Below are 18,815 nucleotides of genomic sequence, written 5' to 3'. Positions count from 1 at the left end.
ATAATTGAACGCCAAATTGGGTCTCAAGAGCAGAATCACTCCAAATAAAGGAACACCATACAGAAGGGAACTGGCCCACTTACAAAGAAACATTGAAGTGGGAAAATAATAAAGTCCAATTAAGAACCAGAGAAGAAATTCTAAATAAAGACACATATTGCCATTGGTTCTCTTACCAACAATTAACAGAGACTTACAAAAAAGATTTGGAAAACTATGGGTTTCAAAAAAATCCAAATGAATTTGATGACATTATTGGCAAAGGTAACAAAAAAATAATTAAAAGATTTTACAAATTCCTACTGAAATTGAAAACTGAACAAGAAGTGGTGAAGGATACAATGATTAAATGGGCCAGAGATATAGGAAGAAATATCTCTCTCGAGGAATGGGAAAATATTTGGAGAAGAAATAATAAATTTACTCTTTCAATGAATTTGAAGGAGAATTTCATAAAAATATTTAATAGGTGGTATTACACACCAGAATGTTTATCAAAAATGAATAATCAGACAGAGGGAATTTGTTGGAAATGTAGGAAAAAGAAGGGAACGCTAATCCACGTGTGGTGGAAATGTAATAAAATAAAAAAATTGGGAGAAGATAGCTAAAGCAATGGGGAAAATACTAAAAACTAAGATCAAAATTAAGCCAGAACTCTTTTTGTTGATCAAAGATGAAAAAAGATGAAAATATGAAAATTTATTTCTTTACATGACAACTGCGGCTAGATTAGTGATAGCCAAGCTATGGAAGAAGAAAGAAGTCCCTACGATGGTGAATTGGGAAGAAAAACTATAGGAAATGATGTAATTGGACAAACTAACCTGGAGGTTGAAGGATAAACCAGAGAAATTTGAAGAAACATGGAAACCTTATTTAAAAATCTGAAAGTGGGAAAAAAATTAAATATAATGAAATAGTTGGATTTCCTTGAATAGATATGAATATGATAAGGGATAGAAACAGCCTGATATATTAGAAATAAATAAATAAGAATTAATATTGATATCCTTTCCCATAGAGCCAATGGTAATGTTTTTTTTCAATAAAACAATAATAGGATAGCTATTTTTTTAAGAAGGGAAAGAGAATATATATCAATGAGGAAACACAAATTCTTACTCTTTAAAAGTACTAGCAAAAATAGTATAAAGGATTTGCAGCAACCAGGAATTTTTTTTGATGGATTGAGGACTTTTTTTATCAATATAAGTGTATAAGGAAAAATAGTTTAATAGTAGAAGAAAAGATAGAAGTAACGTAGAGAGGTTAAGAAAATCGACAGAAACTACTTCAGTCTCTTACCTTTTCAAAAATGTTGCAGTTAAACCTGAAATGTTTTAATTAATTTTTCAACAATTGTAAAATTACGATTGTTGTATGTATGTACGTGTGTGTTTGTGATGATTTTTGTAATTATGTGATTATACAATAAATAATATTAATTTTTTTAAAAAGCACTCCTGAAAGAAGGCCATTGAGCCTCTCTTTAAAAATCACCACATGAGACTCCACCACACTCTGAGGTAGAGCATTTCCTGTCCAGAAACACACAGCTGTTACCCTCTCTGGGGATTGATTCAGTTATTGGCTGTGGGTTGGTTTGTGAATGGGGTGCTGGGTCCGTGGCAGATTATACCCAGAGTTGCAGCAGGCCATTTCAGCTAGTTCTTGTGCCCATGTTTTGCCTCAATTAGCGTTGACCATTTTATTTTGAAGACCTTTGGTAAGACGAGTGTCAAAATCAATGTCTACTAGTAGAGGGTCTGAAATATTCTGGGCAGTTGTTGAATGGGTATGATCTTTGCCACTTGTGTGACCGAGGAAAGGTGATCCATTTTTATCACTTTTACAAGATAAAAGTATGTTACAAGATAAAAGTATGTTTAAGTTAAAACTGGTTTACTCCCCCCAGTATCATTGATGGAAATTTTATGTTCTTGTTAGTGGAACTACATATTAAAAGGCTCCTTGAGGTGTTACTTTCACTTTTAACATTTTTCTGCTCCATGAAGGTTGAATGTTGACTCTTACTATCAAATAGACTTTTCTTTTAAAAGGTCCAATCTTTCCAGGATTTCCATTTGTTCACATTCTGGGAGTTTCAAGGAGTTCCTAGGATTATCTTCTACCCTTTGATTATCTGTTTCTACACTGTATAAATGGGGGTTTGTTGAAGGAAGATATCTTCAAAGGATTATGTTCATTAACGCCCTTATTAAAGGTGCCTCTGCCTTTTTCTGTGAGGGTCAAACATGTTGCTTTCTTAATGGTAATTAAGTTATGATTAATGGTAACAAGGTGTCATTCTTGAACACCCTAGTTAAAAACAGACCTTTAGAAGCAAGGTGGGCCCTTGAGCGGAGCAAGACTGACGGCAAATGCTCCAAGTTAAAAGAGAGGATAATCCTCTCAGCCTGAAGAGTGGAATTCAGTATTTCTACCTTTCTTAATGCCCTTAATTAATATTCCTTTTCAAGAGTTCTTAAATGCCACAATGCTGATTGCTTTGTATTCCAACTTGGAATGCACCCCCTGTAATTGTAGATTGTTAGACACACTTTTTCAGGTGATGTAACCAATTTGGTGTCAGTGGAAGCAAATTGCAGGCTAGTTTCATATGGGAAGTAGAGATTTAAAGGCATTGTGCTCTACTTGTATTAATATGTTGTGAACCATCCAGAGCCCTTTGGGGGAGGGCGGAATACAAAATTAAGTCTGTAAATTCAACAGCAACATTGTTGGAAACTCTACTTGAGATGGCATGCCCTTTATCCACCTCCTTTGTCTGCAGCTGCAGTTTCTTAACTAAGAAGGCTATTTGTCCTTTAATTTGTCCGATTCCACTGTTGGCTGAATGCAGTTCCGTACAAATATACTCTAGAAGAAGCGTTTGGATTTATATCCCACCTATCTCTTCTGTAAGGAGACTCAAGGTGGCTTACATGCTCCTTTCCCTTCATCTCCGCACAAGGTGTCTTGTGAGATAGGTGGGGCTGAGAGAGTCCTGAGAGAACTGTGACTTGCCCTGGGTCACCCAGCAGGAACGTGGGAGTGCAGAAATACATCTGGTTCACCAGATAAGTCTCTGCCACTCAGTTGGAGGAGTGGGGGATCAAACCCGGTTCTCCGGATTACATTCCACCTGCTCTTAGCTGCTCCATCACACTGGCTCTACTGTTGTAGCAGTTAGCTGAAGGATGTTAAGGATTTAATTGGACCCATGGTAGGTTCTTTTCACTTGCTCTTCCGTGGCTTTAGTTGGGGTTTTGTCCTGTCTGTAGCTTTTAGTAGCCCTTCATTCTCTTCAGAGCAATTTGGTAATACTTCAGAACGGTTGGTTATGAGGCAGCTGCTGAAACTGAAAGAAGTCTCATTTTTGACTGTTTTAGGAGAAGGTAAAATGGACTAATTTTCTCTCTGCCGATTCCCACGTCCCATTAGAAAGCAGGCTGGGGGAGCAGCCACTTACTCAGCAGTTAACTTGCAGCCAGTTAGTAGATTTCTGCAGTCCAGTAGCAAAGAAACTCCAACCAAAACTCCAATTAACAGACAGCAGAGTCTCTTAACCGCTTCTTAGGCTGCTAAACTGAGAGGCTGTAAACTTGGCTTTCCACTTAAGAAGAAGAAGAAGAGTTTGGATTTATATCCCCCCTTCCTCTCCTGCAGGAGACTCAAAGGGGCTGACAATCTCCTTGCCCTTCCCCCCTCACAACAAACACCCTGTGAGGTGGGTGGGGCCGAGAGAGCTCCGAAGAACTGTGACTAGCCCCAGGTCACCCAGCTGGCGTGTGTGGGAGTGCCCAGGCTAATCTGAATTCCCCAGAGAAGCCTCCACAGCTCAGGCGGCAGAGCGGGGAATCAAACTCCAGATTAGATACAGGAGCTCTTAACCTCCGACGCCACTGCTGCTCCTTTTGACTGTTGCTGCGGAGTCCTTCGCTCCAACAAACGAAATAGTAAAACCCGGTGGACTTAATTCACAATTCGAAACAATTGGAGACAATCGGCTCATTTTCAGCGAAGACTTTTCTTTTCTTCTTCTTTTAATGCTGACTCATTTTCGCGCGGCCTACTACTCGCCTCCTGAGGAGAAAAAGCGCCGGCCATGATGGCGCCACCCCCTCCCGGGGCGCGGGGCTCCTTTTCCCGCCTTTTTCCTCTTCTGTTTTCCCCCTCCCCCCGCTCCATCCCTCAAGGAGCGAGGGGGACCCTTTGCGCAGGCGCGGAGGAGCAGCTGGTTCCCCGAGGGGAGAGGCGAGCGGGGGAGGGGGGGGGGCTGTTGCGCGTCGGCCCGCAGCTGGTGCGCCGTGACGCCACAGAGACGCCGTGCGGCGTGCCTGCGCCGCCGCCGTCAGGCGTGTCCCATGGTGCACCGCGCGGGCTGGCTCCTGCCCACAGTTGAGCTCGGCCTCCTCCTCCTCCTCAGCCGAGCAGCCCCCGGGCCAGGCCGACCCCGGGCCCCCCTCCGCGGCGACTGCCCACCTGCCCCGGGGCGCGGGCGGAACATGCGGCGAGGCCGGCTGCCCCGCGGCGAGGCCGGCGAGTGAGGCCGCGAGGAGAGGCCGGCCGGGGAGGGAGAGGGGCCGGCAGGAAGAGGGGGGCGTCTCCGCCGCCTCTCCCCGCCCGCCTGCCTCGGCTCCCCCCTCCCCATCGCCTCCTCCCCAGGGGGGCAATGACAGCGGCTCCGGGACCCTCCCCGCAGCAGATCAGGGACCGGCTGCTGCAGGCCATCGACCCCCGCAGCAACGTGAGTGCGGGGACCGGGTGGACGGCGGGCGGGCGTCGGGAGAGAGGGCACCTCCGTCCCACCCCGTAGGCCAGGCTGCGTTGGGCGAGGGGAAGGCCTTCCAGGTTACCTTATTTGGCTCCCCCTCCATAGGAAGAGCAGGGACAGCTCCATCCCGAAGGTCAAAGGACACTCCCCTGCCCCTTGCCTTGTTGTACCTGGGGGAGGGGGGGTCGCCCCCTTTCCAATTGCTTGGCACCTGCCCCAGGGGGGGCTTCCCTTCTCTGACTCCTTGTTCCCTCCACAATTGCTCTCTGTGTCTCATCTCTCTCTCTTCCAAGTACCCTCACAGGTTTTCTCCTTGGTTGGCCCCCCCCCATCATGTTTTGGGGTTGGTACCACCCAGGACAGGGACTAGGAAAGCAGCTCTGCTGCTGCTGGTAAAAGGCTTGCTCCTGCCTGGCACGCAAATGGATCCAGGCTGCTGTAGTTTTGGGGCCAGTTGCCTTTTTGTCTCCAGGATTCTCTACCTCGTAATGCTGTGCTGCTTCTCCCTCTGTTCTGTTAGTTTCTTGCATTGAGTGTATATCTCATGTCCTGAAACCTTTTCCCGATTGTCTTGGTGTGGGGGAGTCCTGCCCTGAACTTGCACAGGCCTGTTAGATCTTTGGGACCTTCTGTTGTAGGGTCTAAACCACTCTGTCACGGAATTTGCCATCATCTCCTTTCAAAACTTGCTGCCTCTCCCATACTTTTTGTCCACAGCGAGGTGCTGCCCCTCATGACTTCATGTGCTGTACTTTTGCCTTTTTCACAGGTGTGACAAACATACTGAAGTCAACTGGTTCTGGTGGCTTTTCTGGGCTGTGTGGCCGTGGTCTGGTGGATCTTGTGACCACGGCCACACAGCCTGGAAAACCCACCAGTACCAGTTGAATCCGGCTGTGAAAGCCTTCGACAATACATACTGAAGTCATTTGCGCTCCCCCCCCCCCAGTTTGTGAATTGCTGGTCCAAGATGCGGGTATTGACCTCCTTTTGGGATTGGGCTGTGTTGGGAAAGCTCTTCTGGCTTAAAGGAGCCTACTTCTGTTTGCCCCAGAAGCACATATGCTTCTGAGCTGCAATCCTATTTTTGTCTAATGTATTGAATCTGAGCACTTTCAAATATTATAAGCTCTGGATCAGTGGTTCTCAACCTTCCTAATGCCGCGACCCTTTAATACAGTTCCTCATGTTGTGGTGACCCCCAACCCTAACATTTATCTATTTTACAGATGGAGAACACTGATGCAGAGAGTCTTAGGCGACCCCTGTGAAAGGGTCGTTCAACCCCCAAAGGGGTCCCGACTCACAGGTTGAGAACCACTGCTCTGGATGATGTCTGGGGGCTTTACAGTTTAGGAAAAAAAATATAAAGGAGAACTGAGTAGAAGTTTAAATTATGCATGAAGTGATAACAGTGGATAGAGAGAACACTTTCTCACATATAATATTAATATTCAGGGGCACTGGATTCAGAATACATTCAGAATTGACAACAGTACTTATTTGCATAATGAGTCATTGCATTGTGAGGTTTACTGCTAGTGCATGTAGTGATGTGAAGTTTACTGCTAGTGCATGTAGTGATGGCAACAAGAATAGATGGATTAGCCAAATTTACAGGGGAGAGATTTATTAATGACTAAAGGGACCCCCCCCCCTCCCATTAAGAAGCAGATCTCTTCCTTGCTTGGACTCTACCAATGCTAGGAAGTTACATCAGAGAAAGCCTCAACTTCTGTGTCCTGTTATTGGCCTTCCAGCACACATAGATGACCACTGTATAAAACAGGGTGCTGGAATAGATGGACCATTGGTGTGACTCAGCAAGGCTCTTCTGATGTTCAGTGACTAGCACATTCATCAGCAGGGCACAGACTGCAGTTGATGCCCTGTATAAACCAAGACCAGAGGAGGTGGCGGTGGTTATTATTTATTTGATTTAATATCCTACCCCCTCCCCCTTTGGACTTGGTTGCTTTGCGTAGTTTAGGAAATCCAGAACCTTGGGTAGGTAGTGGTTAAAGAGAATAGCATGTAATTTAGGCTTAATACACAGTACAGTTCCCATGTTGAAGAGAACTGAGGCAACAAGAACTAATGAGGAGATGCAGATTAGAAAAATAGAGGACCATCTTTGGTTGACCTGGTTCCAAGCAACAGGCCCTTCTGGAAGTTCACTGTATGATCTTCCGTTTGTGGGGTCTTTTGTGAGCAGTAAGCAGTTTAGGTACATGTGACCCCTGTAATGGGCTTCATCTTGGCCCTCTCTTGTTGCCATAAACAAGTGGCACCACAAAAGTCCAGAGCTGATTAATAACAGCTGGGTGACTAAATGATTAAAGCTGGGCTGGAGAAATGCAGCTCCTATAATTTTGCACTATTCTCTGCAATGGTGGGAGTGGCCACTTCATCGTAACGAGTAGGGTTGTGGCTACAGCTGCTTCTCCAGATCTTTCTTCGCAGGTAGAATGAGCCATCTTCAAGTCATGCTGGCATGGTGCAGCCCTGACCACTCTAGGAGGTGGTTATTAGTACATATATACATGACACATTTCTCTTGTTCAGAACGCATCACATATATTAGAGACGTGCAGCAGGCTTTAAGCAGAGCTGTGTTTTTTGTGACTGAGCTGGTGAGCTGATCCTTGAGGGGTAGAAATTGGATGGGGCCTTGGATTCCTTGCTGATCTAGGAATAAGTATTTGCGGTGTAGATGTAGGGTTCTGTTTGCCCAAGTGCAGCTCTTCCACCTTCTCTCCCATGCCTACTCTACTTCCAGTATCTTCATCTCACGAAGATTTGAGACTGACTTCACTGTCATCCTGTCAATATTCTGCACATTTGGCCCTTTTTCTAGGGCTTTACTACAGCCTTTCAGCAAAGTTAAATCCATCCAACTGTTTAGCTGTTGTTTTTGTGTAAGATTTTTGTGTCCTGCTGGTTTGAGGTAAGATCTGTGGCTTCCTTGCAGATGCAAATGGTCTTCCAGGCAACTGGCTTGTTTTGACTTTTGATCTTTGATCTTGTCTGACTTTCTTCACTGCCTCATTCTTTGCCCATAAGATCTGATGCCGGTGTGTGTTAGGTTTCCTTAACCATAGAGCAGTGGTGGCGAACCTATGGCACTCCAGGTGTTCATGGACTACAATTCCCATGGAATCCCAATTCCATGAACACCTGGAGTGCCAATAGGTTCGCCACCACTGCCATAGAGTAACTCAGGGTTGGGCAGTTTGTTCCATCATTGATGTCCCCTCTACCTTAAATCTATTAGTATTTTCCTTGTGAAATAATTGCTTTCACACTTTGGCCAGACCAACCAGTTTGTGTCTTTTTATGTTTAAGGCAGGGGTAGGGAACCTATGGCACTCCAGGTGTTCATGGACTACAATTCCCATGGAATCCCAATTCCATGAACATCTGGAGTTAGGTTATACACCACTACTCATAAATAACTCAGGGTTGGGCAGTTTGTTCCCATCATTGAGTGTCCCCTCTACCTTAAATCTATTGAAGTATTTTCCTTGTAGAATAATTGCTTTCCACACACTTTGCTTGAACCAACCAGTTTTATTGTCTTTTTTTTATATTTTAAGGCAGGGGTAGGAACCTACTGGCACTCAGGTGTTCATGGACTACAATTCCCATGATCCCAATTCCATGGAACATCTAGATTAACAATAGGTTATATTTCCTGCCATGGAAGTAACTCAGGGTTGGGCAGTTTGTTCCATCATTGATGTCCCCTCTACCTTAAATCTATTAGTATTTTCCTTGTGAAATAATTGCTTTCACACTTTGGCCAGACCAACCAGTTTGTGTCTTTTTATGTTTAAGGCAGGGGTAGGGAACCTGCGGCTCTCCAGGTGTTCATGGACTACAATTCCCATGGAATCCCAATTCCATGAACATCTGGAGTGCCAATAGGTTCGCCACCACTGCCATAGAGTAACTCAGGGTTGGGCAGTTTGTTCCATCATTGATGTCCCCTCTACCTTAAATCTATTAGTATTTTCCTTGTGAAATAATTGCTTTCACACTTTGGCCAGACCAACCAGTTTGTGTCTTTTTATGTTTAAGGCAGGGGTAGGGAACCTGCGGCTCTCCAGGTGTTCATGGACTACAATTCCCATGGAATCCCAATTCCATGAACATCTGGAGTGCCAATGGAGATTATCCTGCTTTTCTCATAAATAACTCAGGGGTTACAGGCAGTTTGTTCCATCATTGATGTCCCCTCTACCTTAAATCTATTAGTATTTTCCTTGTGAAATAATTGCTTTCACACTTTGGCCAGACCAACCAGTTTGTGTCTTTTTATGTTTAAGGCAGGGGTAGGGAACCTATGGCACTCCAGGTGTTCATGGACTACAATTCCCATGGAATCCCAATTCCATGAACATCTGGAGTGCCAATAGGTTCGCCACCACTGCCATAGAGTAACTCAGGGTTGGGCAGTTTGTTCCATCATTGATGTCCCCTCTACCTTAAATCTATTAGTATTTTTCAGCAGCTGAAATAATTGCTTTCACACTTTGGCCAGACCAACCAGTTTGTCTTTTTTATGTTTAAGGCAGGGTAGGAACCTCTCTGGCTCTCAGATTGTTCATAGTTCTAATTCCCATGGAATCCCAATTCCATGAACACCTGGAGTGCCAATAGGTTCGCCACCACTTTCTCATAAAATTATTAGTAACTCAGGAGTTGGGCAGTTTTGTTTCCATCATTGATGTCCCCTCTACCTTAAAATCTATTAGTATTTTCCTTGTGGAAATAATTGCTTTCACACTTTGGCCAGACCAAGCCAGTTTTGTGTCTTTTTTTATGTTCTGCAAGGCAGGGGTAGAGAACCTGCATGGCTCTCCAGGTGTTCATGGACTACAATTCCATGGAGATCCCAATTCCATGAACATCTGGAGTGCCAATGGGTCTCTACCACTTACTCCATAGAAATGCTCAGGGTTGGGCAGTTTGTTTCCATCATTGATGTACTCTACCTTAAATCTATTGAGTATTTTCCTTGTGAAATAATTTAGCACACACTTTGGCCAGACCAAGCAGTTTGTGTCTTTTATGTTTTAAGGCAGGAATTGCAGGGAACCTGCGGCTCTCCAGGTGTTCATGGACTACAATTCCCATGGAATCCCAATTCCATGAACATCTGGAGTGCCAATAGGTTCGCCACCACTGCCATAGAGTAACTCAGGGTTGGGCAGTTTGTTCCATCATTGATGTCCCCTCTACCTTAAATCTATTAGTATTTTCCTTGTGAAATAATTGCTTTCACACTTTGGCCAGACCAACCAGTTTGTGTCTTTTTATGTTTAAGGCAGGGGTAGGGAACCTGCGGCTCTCCAGATGTTCATGGACTACAATTCCCATGGGTCTGTTCCATGAACATCTATGGAGGTGCCAATGGGTTGCATACACCACTGCATAGAGAGCTAACTCAGGGTTGGGCGATTTGTTTCCATCATTGATGTCCCCTCTGCATGGAAATCTATTAGTATTTTTCTTGTGAAATAATTGCTTTCTACTTGGCCAGACCAACCAGTTTGTGTCTTTTTATGTTTAAGGCAGGGGTAGGGAACCTGCGGCTCTCCAGATGTTCATGGACTACAATTCCCATGGAATCCCAATTCCATGAACATCTGGAGTGCCAATAGGTTCGCCACCACTGCCATAGAGTAACTCAGGGTTGGGCAGTTTGTTCCATCATTGATGTCCCCTCTACCTTAAATCTATTAGTATTTTCCTTGTGAAATAATTGCTTTCACACTTTGGCCAGACCAACCAGTTTGTGTCTTTTTATGTTTAAAGTAATGGAATAGTTTGCGTGGTATAGTGGTTAAAGTGCCACACTAGGATCCAAGAGACACAGGGTGTAGATTGCCACTCTGTTGTGGAACTGTACTGGGATAATTTATCTTGGGATAATTTCTGTCAGCCTGTTTCACATGGATGGTGATTCTAATTATAAATTAAGAACAATCTTGTAATCTGCTTCGGGTCATCTTTAGGGAGGTAAATAAAGGATCATGGGAGGACCTTGATGCAGATGGAAATCAGGAAAGGTCGTGTGGAGTAGCCTTCCTCTGTGTGTGTGCATGTGCGTGTGTGCGTGCATGCTCTTACCTGGAACTTATTATTTGGAAACTGCATCATGCTTTGGAACCAAGCATACCTCTGAAGCACCAAACAGTTTAGCGTCTCTTGGCCAAGGGTCTGGCTTGTTTACATCTTGCCTTAAATAAGTGCTTTCTGTTGCATTTGTTCTCCTACAGAAGCCATGTATGTGTCCTTGATTTGTAATGTTGTTTTGATGGAAGAGGAGTGTTGCTTCATGAGGCTCTTTGTGTGGGCCCAGAGCACAGTGTGATGCTTTAGAACTGTCTGTCTGTGTGCCATTGCATTTGTTCTATCAAGTTTTCAGGATGACATTAAAGAATTGCTGAATTCTATAGCTGTTTGCCATGTGCATCACATCCTCTTTTCCCAATTACTTCTTCAGCATGGTTTTTGTGATTTCACCCAATGGATGTCTTGGACTACCCGATAATATATTGTGTGTCCCATTGCTATGCATACCAGGGCACTTACTTTTGGTCTCTTTATGTTCCCCAGCTGTTATGATGTTGGTGGCACACTTCATAATGAACGCAGTGGAGTTGAGTTGCAACAGTAGATGTTGCCGTCACAGTGAGAGGCCTACGCTAACAGGCAGTCTCTGCCCTAAGCTCTCTTTTTGAAGGGACCGTTGTCCAGCTTCTGAGTTTGAATCAGTGGTGGGATCCAAAAATTTTAGCAACAGGTTCCCATGGTGGTGGGATTCAAACAGTGGCGTAGCGCCAATGGCAATGGGGCTGGAAGTGCCGAAGGGCACCTGACGAGGCGCGTGGCCAGGCATTCCAGGGGCGGGGCATTAATAATTTCTCAGTTATTGTAAAAAACTCTTACTGTAAAAAAAAAAGTTCCTAATTTCCAGCTGGTATCTTTCTGTCCGTAATTTAAACTCATTATAGCAAGTCCTATCGCCTACAGCCAACAGAAACAACTACTTCTCCTCTAACTGACTGCCTGTCAAATACTTAATACTTTCAAATACTTAATTTTGTTTCTAGAAATCAAAAGAAGGATACTTTCCTTAAACAAGGAACTTTACCATATTTCTAAAACATGTTTTTAAAACAGCCCAACTGGGAGAATTATCCCGTTTTCTACCTTCGCTAACCGGATACATAGGAAACAACAGGACTTGTATACCAACTGTAAGAATCATGCAGTGGGTCACTACAGTTTAGTGAGAGATTCACTAAAATCCACCACTGTTTGTTAACTATATTCCTTGGAAGGGGCCTAATACATTTCAATACTCCAAAGATAATTTGCACTTTAGATTAAGACCACAAATTCATTAAAGCGTGGATCCAATGGACCCATTCCTACTGCATAGGCATATTCAAGAGCTAGATATCAAGGCTACTGCCAGGATACACAGGTCATGACTTTTTAAAAAATTGAGTAAGCATTAGTAGTTAGTACCTTTCACCTTTCACTTATACAAAATGCTTTGTAATCCTTTAACCCCATAAATACTTAAAATCAGTCATTAACACTCTCTTTTTATTCCTGGGTGACCTTTGGCTAGTCACAGTTTTCAGCCCCACCCACCGCACAGGATGTTTGTTGTGAAGGGGGAAGGGCAAGGAGATTGTAAGCCCCTTTGAGTCTCCTGCAGGAGAGAAAGGGGGGATATAAATCCACTCTTCTTCTTCTGTTTAAAGTAAAAAAATAAACCAGAACATCATCCATTGTGAACTAGAATTCGCAATCCATACTGTATATTCTGCAGATATTTCACATCAATTAATCCAGGATTAGAGACACAGATTAGCATAACATTCTCACATACAGGAATACAGCTTTTAAGTGGCCAAGCATCATGGTAAATCACAATTTATATCATAAAATGAACAGACAAGAGTGCCAAAATAAATAGCCTACCAAGCAAGTAAAGAGTCCCCTGGACCCAACAGTAGTTAAAGGGTCCCTCCTCTTACTAGCCCGGCAAGCTCCGGGCTACGAGAAAGAAGAAGAGAGGGGGAGGCGAGGGCGTGGAGACGGAAAAGCGGACCCAATTAGTAACTCCCTCTCGGCACACACAAATAATTAGTAACCCACTCTCGGGAACTGGTGAGAACCTGCTGGGTCCCACCTCTGGTTTGAATGAATGTGGGGTCTGCATTGGGGCTGTCTTCGCAACATTTGTACTTGAGCCAGATTGTTGCAGCTCAGCTTTTATAGCATGTTACAGTACAGCAGTGTTTCCCAACCTTTTCGAGGTCAGGGTACCCTTGACCTCACTCTTCATATCTCCCGGTACCCCTGCCGCCTCCCTCCACCTTCCCTCCCATTGCCCCTGCTTGCCACACACCCCACCTTCCCCTCCCAGGGTGAAGGGTAGCACTGGGGGGGGGGGGTAGCTGCTGACCTTGTGGCTGGCCCTGCCCCATGGGCCAGCTCCATGTCCTTGCTGGCGCTGGTGGGAGACACCACAAAAATGAGGGGGGGGGCGGTAGTGTTGCCACGGTACCCCTGGGACATGGTTGAGAATGGCTGCAGTAGAGAGTCCTCCAGCTTCAGAGGACCCCTTGTTTTTTCTCAAGTGATGGTTATATTCTCTATTCTTTCCCTTTTTTTAGCAGATACATAACATGGTGGTGGTACTGGAAGTGATCTCCAGCTTGGAGAAATATCCCATTACCAAAGAGGTTCTTGAGGTATGTTTCCATGTCAAGCCCTTCCCTCCTTGATTGTTTTCAGCAAGCAGCCAGCTTTCCGCGCAGAAGTTAAAAAGCGCTTACAAGAGGGGGGTACTCTCAGTTTGGAAGAAGCAGCCATCGCAGTGCCGACCATCGGCTTCTGACTTCACGGTATTTGGTATGCCACGTTGGAGATAACCTGGCAGGCCTTCCGTTCTGTCGATGGCAGTGAGCTGCACTTATCTCACCTCTTGCCTTGGTTCAGTTGCGGCTGGCGTTAGAGGAAAAGCTGGCAGCAAAAAGCTCTTGTTTCTCACCTTGTTTAATTTTGGCTTCACTCGACACTTAATGCAGAACTGTCTCATTACCACTTTCCTTGGTGTGGGAAGGCAGCAGCAGGGCTGCATGAAGAGACGTGGCACTGTGCCACATACTAAATGGTGCTTGCAGTGCAGTGGCCTGTGCAGCACGTTAGGCAGAGCTGGGGGAGGGGATGGCTTGAGGGTCGTTAGCAGAAGTTCCCTCTTAAAATTTATTTCCTTCCCCTAATTGGTGGGGAGTACAGATTCCAGCTGTGGCGCTAATGCCCATCGGTCCACCCCATGTTGTTTCCTGTCCTGAAAATACACGGCCCTTTGCCATGCTGCCCAAATGCTTCTGATACATGCAGTAGCGGCTCACTACTCCCTTCCCAAATCTTATTAGCTGATTTCAGTGGTGAGCATTGCCTTACCCTTGTAACCTGAGCTATAGAGCTGACAGTTAATCTTGCCCTGATTCTTTTGGGGCGGGGGGGAGGCATGGAAGTTGTGTGTGTACACATCTTGTTCCCTGTACTCCTTCTGGTTCTAGTTTCTATTTCCAGGAGGTGGGGGCAGACTGCAGGGGATACATTACTGATGTATCAGTTTGGAGGAATAAGGCCCCTCTTTTGCACTTGTAAATGTCAGGATTCTTGTGTGGCTGTGGCACAACTCAGCTGTGAATCTTCTGAAGTGACATCTCTTCCTTGATGCTTTGTTTTTTTAAATAGGAAACGAGACTGGGCAAGTTGATTAATGACGTGCGGAAGAAAACCAAGAACGAGGAGTTGGCTAAACGTGCAAAAAAACTGCTCCGAAATTGGCAGAAGCTGATCGAGCCTGTAACACAAAATGAGACTGTCTCAAGGGGGTTATCAAATCCACCTGGATCAGCAAATGGTGGAGCTCACAACTGCCGCATGGAAATCCCCCCTGTGGCTGTGGTAGGATCCAAGCCCATTCACGATGTGAAGAACAGGAATGATGTCCAGAAGCTGAACTCTCCGAAATCAGAGAAGCCAGGCAACCGGAAGCGGAGAGGTGAACCCCACGATGACCCCCAAGGTGCTCCTCCGTCAAAAGTTTCAAAAGCCATCTATGAAGTATTACAGAACTCTTCCCCGCCCCCCACCAATGGGATTGGAGGGAGCCCTGAGAGTTTCCCCAGCCCTCCAGAAGTGACCACCCTGCCTGGGCCAGAAGGTAGTCGAGCAGAGCTGGGTGAAAATGACAAGCTCAGTAAGATTCCAGTGAATGCGGTCAGGCCCCACACGAGCTCTCCAGGGCTCTTCAAATCTTCTGGAACTTCCTTGTTGCTCAAGACAGCAGTGATGCAGCAACAGCAGCAGCAGGAGAGAGTGGAGGAGGCTGCTAGCCAGCTGCGGAGCCCCTGCCGCTCTTCGTTCTGTCCCAGGCACGTCAGGCTGGAAACTCTGGCTCGTCAGCACGCCACATGCTCTCCGAAGGGCTCTGTGCCGCCTTCGTCTCTGAGGCCTCCCCTCTTGGATGCTGCAGTGGCAGTGCCCTTATCACCACCTCTTTCTCTGACACACCCGCCAACGCCGCCAACGCTGGCCAAGAGGCTGGAGGCAGCTCAGCCGGTGGGCCCAGAGCCGCCTCTGCATTCCCAGGAGCAGCAGACAGCCCCCGAGAGCCAACACTGGCTTGCCACAGGACTATCCCCTGGCGATGGGAGCAGCCTGCACCTTGCTGAGTCCTTGGCTGACCTCTCGCCAGACACCTCAAAGATGGACAGCGACAGCACTGCATCGGGGTCCGACAGCAGGAAGAAGAAAAAATACCGGCCTAAAGACTACGTGGTCAACTTGGATGGGCAGGCGCTAGAAGCAGGTGTGAAGCCCGTCCGGTTAAAAAAGGAGAGGCGGCTCACCTTCGACCCCAAGACGGGCGAGATCAAACCTTTGGCACAGAGGGACTCTCTGCAGGCGGACCTCACTCTTGCCCAGCCGCACAGGACAGACTCTGACAGGCAGGAGCAAGCCCCGCCCCTGCTGCAGAGCCCCTTCGAACAAACTAATTGGAAAGAATTGTCCAGGAATGAAATCATTCAGTCCTACTTGGATAGGCAGAGTACCTTGCTGTCCTCTTCGGGAGTGCAAACTCCAGGGGCCCCCTACTTCATGTCTCAATATTTAAAGCAAGAGGAAAGCACTAGGAGGGAAGCCAGAAAGACCCATGTTCTGGTTCCTGTCAGCAGCAAACCCACAAACTTGCCTGGGGTGACACGAGAGGTCACAAGGGAGGACCTCAACAGAATATCTGACCACCACTGGCCGGGTGTGAATGGTTGCTATGATACACAGGGTAACTGGTATGATTGGACGCAGTGCATATCGCTAGACCCACACGGGGATGACGGGCACCTCAACATCCTGCCTTATGTCTGCCTAGACTGAGTACAGTTTTGCTAAGAAGCTTTTTACACTGGCAGATAGTAAAACGGGCAGGTGCTGAACCACCCCCAAATCCCCACCCTACCCCGTTGCGCTGAAACAGGCTTACCAGGCAGAGGGTATGTACAAGACCTGGATTCTGGCTGTTCCTCTTTTTTTGTGAGGAGCTGCCACCAGTTTACTAACACATTTTGCAAAGGAAGGCATAATAAAGGTTGATTTAAAAACACACAGAGATGGTAGAGTTCCCAACTCTCTAGCAAGCCAGCCCTTAAAGAGTTAGTCCCCACGAGGTGAGAGGTGTTTCCAGCACTCTTGAGAATGCCAGAACCTGAAGACAGGCAGGCACAGGCGGGCATTGTGGAAGTGGAACATTGACACACTAGGTGAGTCTATTTATTTGTATTTGATTTGGTTTTTCTTTTTTCTTGTTAAGAAATATAATATGGCCGTGAGATATCGGGAAACGATCTGTGCAGAACTGTCCGTTGCCTCTTGTTTGCATTGCAGCTGCACACCAGCTGAGCAGTCCCTCGGTGCAGAAGTTTGGTTGGCCACAATGTGTTGTGCTACAAGTCCGGTGGGGAGGGGAGAGGACAGTCTGCAGCCCTGCCTGCCTTAGGTGGTGCTGCCGCTGGATCTGGGTTTACGTCAGCTCGGTCTGAAAGATGCTGCAGAAAATGTGACCGCTCTCCTGGCATCCCACCAGCCGGCGTGCATATGCGCTCCCTGGGAACATTACGTGGGGGAGCGAGGGAAGAATGATTTTTGTTTGTTTCTTTTTTTAAAAAATCGAGAAGTACTGGCCGAGGGTGCTACTAGTTTGTAAATGTCCTGTGAAGGGGGAAATGGGAGCCTGTTTGTATGCTGGAAATATACTTGTTACCATTCCTTTAGATATTGTTTGCCTTACGGATACCCATCACAAATGCGATTTGCAAAAACAGAGCCTTAGTGAATGTACAGTACCTAGACTTCTGTGTTCCTGAGACACAGAAGGAGCAACTTTGCTATTGGTCCTTTAAGTGGACACGTTGTGATATAAATGTGGAAATAAAACGAAATTTGCACAAAACGCACTGTTGTTTTTATATTTCTGTATATATATATATATATAAAAATGCATTTTGGTTGGTGAGTTGCATCTTGTTTGGGTTTCGTGGGGATTTGTCGTTCCACTTGCTGCCCTGTGTGTGTCCAGGTGGATTTTGAAATATGTCTGGTTTTTACCATATTGGCAGAAGCAAGTTGGAGCTCATTCTGTGGTTGGTCAGAAATTACATTTTGTATTGAGCATTCAACACCCCCCCCACACACACACCAAAAAAAACCCCAATTCCTGGGATTAGCCTTTAGCCAAGGTTAATCTGGTCTGTCTGTTAATGGGATGTCAGCAGAAGCTTCCACTGGTTGCCTCCATGTCTCTTTCCTGGGGGGAAATCAGATGTTGCAACTTACGTGTATGGCTTGGCCTTTGGGTGGTCCCTGTTCTATTTATTTGTTTGTTTGTTTGTTTGTTTATTAATTAGATTTGATATACCGCCCTATCCCCGAAGGGCTCAGGGCGGTGAACAATATAAAATATGATATATAAAAACGTACATCCAAGTTAAAACAATTACATCCAAGTTTTAAAACAATGTCCCACAAACCCATATACAACCCTCCCCAGAAGAGAATAATGGGTCCCGATGATGTTAGGGACCCCTATAAGCAGAGGAGGGCAGAGGCGGGGGGCAGAGGCACCGTCAGTGGCTGGTCTCTCTAAAGGCCTGGTGGAACAACTCGGTTTTGCAGGCCCTGCGGAACTCTCCAAGGTCCGGCAGGGCCCAAACAGCTGGTTCTAGCCATGTAGGCTCTTGTTCCTCAGTGCTTGGTGAGGGCGGCCACCCCCTTCAGCCCTGTGATAAGAAAGCAAGACATCGCAGACCTGTTTCTGGGTGAAAAGGAGGTCATGCTCCCTTGCCTCCGACTGAGGGGGGAGAGTCAAGCTTGCTTGCTGCAGTGATGCCAGAAGCTCTTTGCTGTCGCTAGCTGCCTGCTCCCCCCTCCCTTTTCTTTCCTGTGCAAAACGACAGGTTAGAGACTTTCCCCATCCCTTGTTATTCCCGTGCCAGGCAAAAACCTTCCCCGTTAAGTTTATCCAGAAAGATATTAAAAAGCTCTGAAGGCAGGGTGAGAAGGAACAGGGGCAACCATCCTGAGTCTGTGGTGAAGGAGCCTGTTGCAGGAGGGCAAATGGGAAGGAGGAGGCAGCTTCCTTTGGCTCCAATTTCCTGCCACTTAACAGTCCTGTGGTCCCTGAAGGGAGAGGTCACACAGACAAGCAAACAGCACCAGAACGTAGGTGCATCACTTTGCCGGGGGGGGGGGGGGGGGAGGTGGGATCCAGCAGGTTCTCACAGGTTCCCGAGAGTAGGTTACTAATTATTTGTGTGTGCCAAGAGGGGGTTACTAATTGGTGATTTTTGCCTTAGTTACGCCCCTCCTCTGAGCAGTAGCGCACAGAACTTGAAGCAGTCTAGCAGGAGGTGCACCGGCGTGTGTGGCAGCCTGC

General features: G+C 46.3%; 1 protein-coding gene across 2 annotated transcripts; it reads left to right on the top strand.

Moving 5' to 3' along the window:
- Positions 1 to 4,337: 4,337 nt before the first annotated feature.
- Positions 4,338 to 17,333, top strand: MED26 (mediator complex subunit 26). 2 transcript variants are annotated; one of them, XM_048498594.1, is made up of 3 exons: positions 4,338 to 4,753; positions 13,486 to 13,560; positions 14,576 to 17,333. In XM_048498594.1, exons 1-3 carry the CDS (start codon positions 4,679 to 4,681, stop codon positions 16,259 to 16,261), a joined length of 1,836 nt encoding a protein of 611 aa, XP_048354551.1. In that variant the 5' UTR covers positions 4,338 to 4,678; the 3' UTR covers positions 16,262 to 17,333. The 2 variants fall into 2 exon arrangements, with proteins under 2 accessions (XP_048354551.1, XP_048354550.1); XM_048498593.1 differs by having other exon boundaries at positions 4,339 to 4,753; positions 13,483 to 13,560.
- Positions 17,334 to 18,815: the final 1,482 nt, after the last annotated feature.

The sequence above is a fragment of the Sphaerodactylus townsendi genome, linkage group LG05 (genome assembly GCF_021028975.2).
Source record: "Sphaerodactylus townsendi isolate TG3544 linkage group LG05, MPM_Stown_v2.3, whole genome shotgun sequence".
NCBI lineage: Eukaryota > Metazoa > Chordata > Lepidosauria > Squamata > Sphaerodactylidae > Sphaerodactylus > Sphaerodactylus townsendi.
Note: the sequence above shows the minus strand (reverse complement) of the source record. Positions and strands in the feature narration are given on the sequence as shown.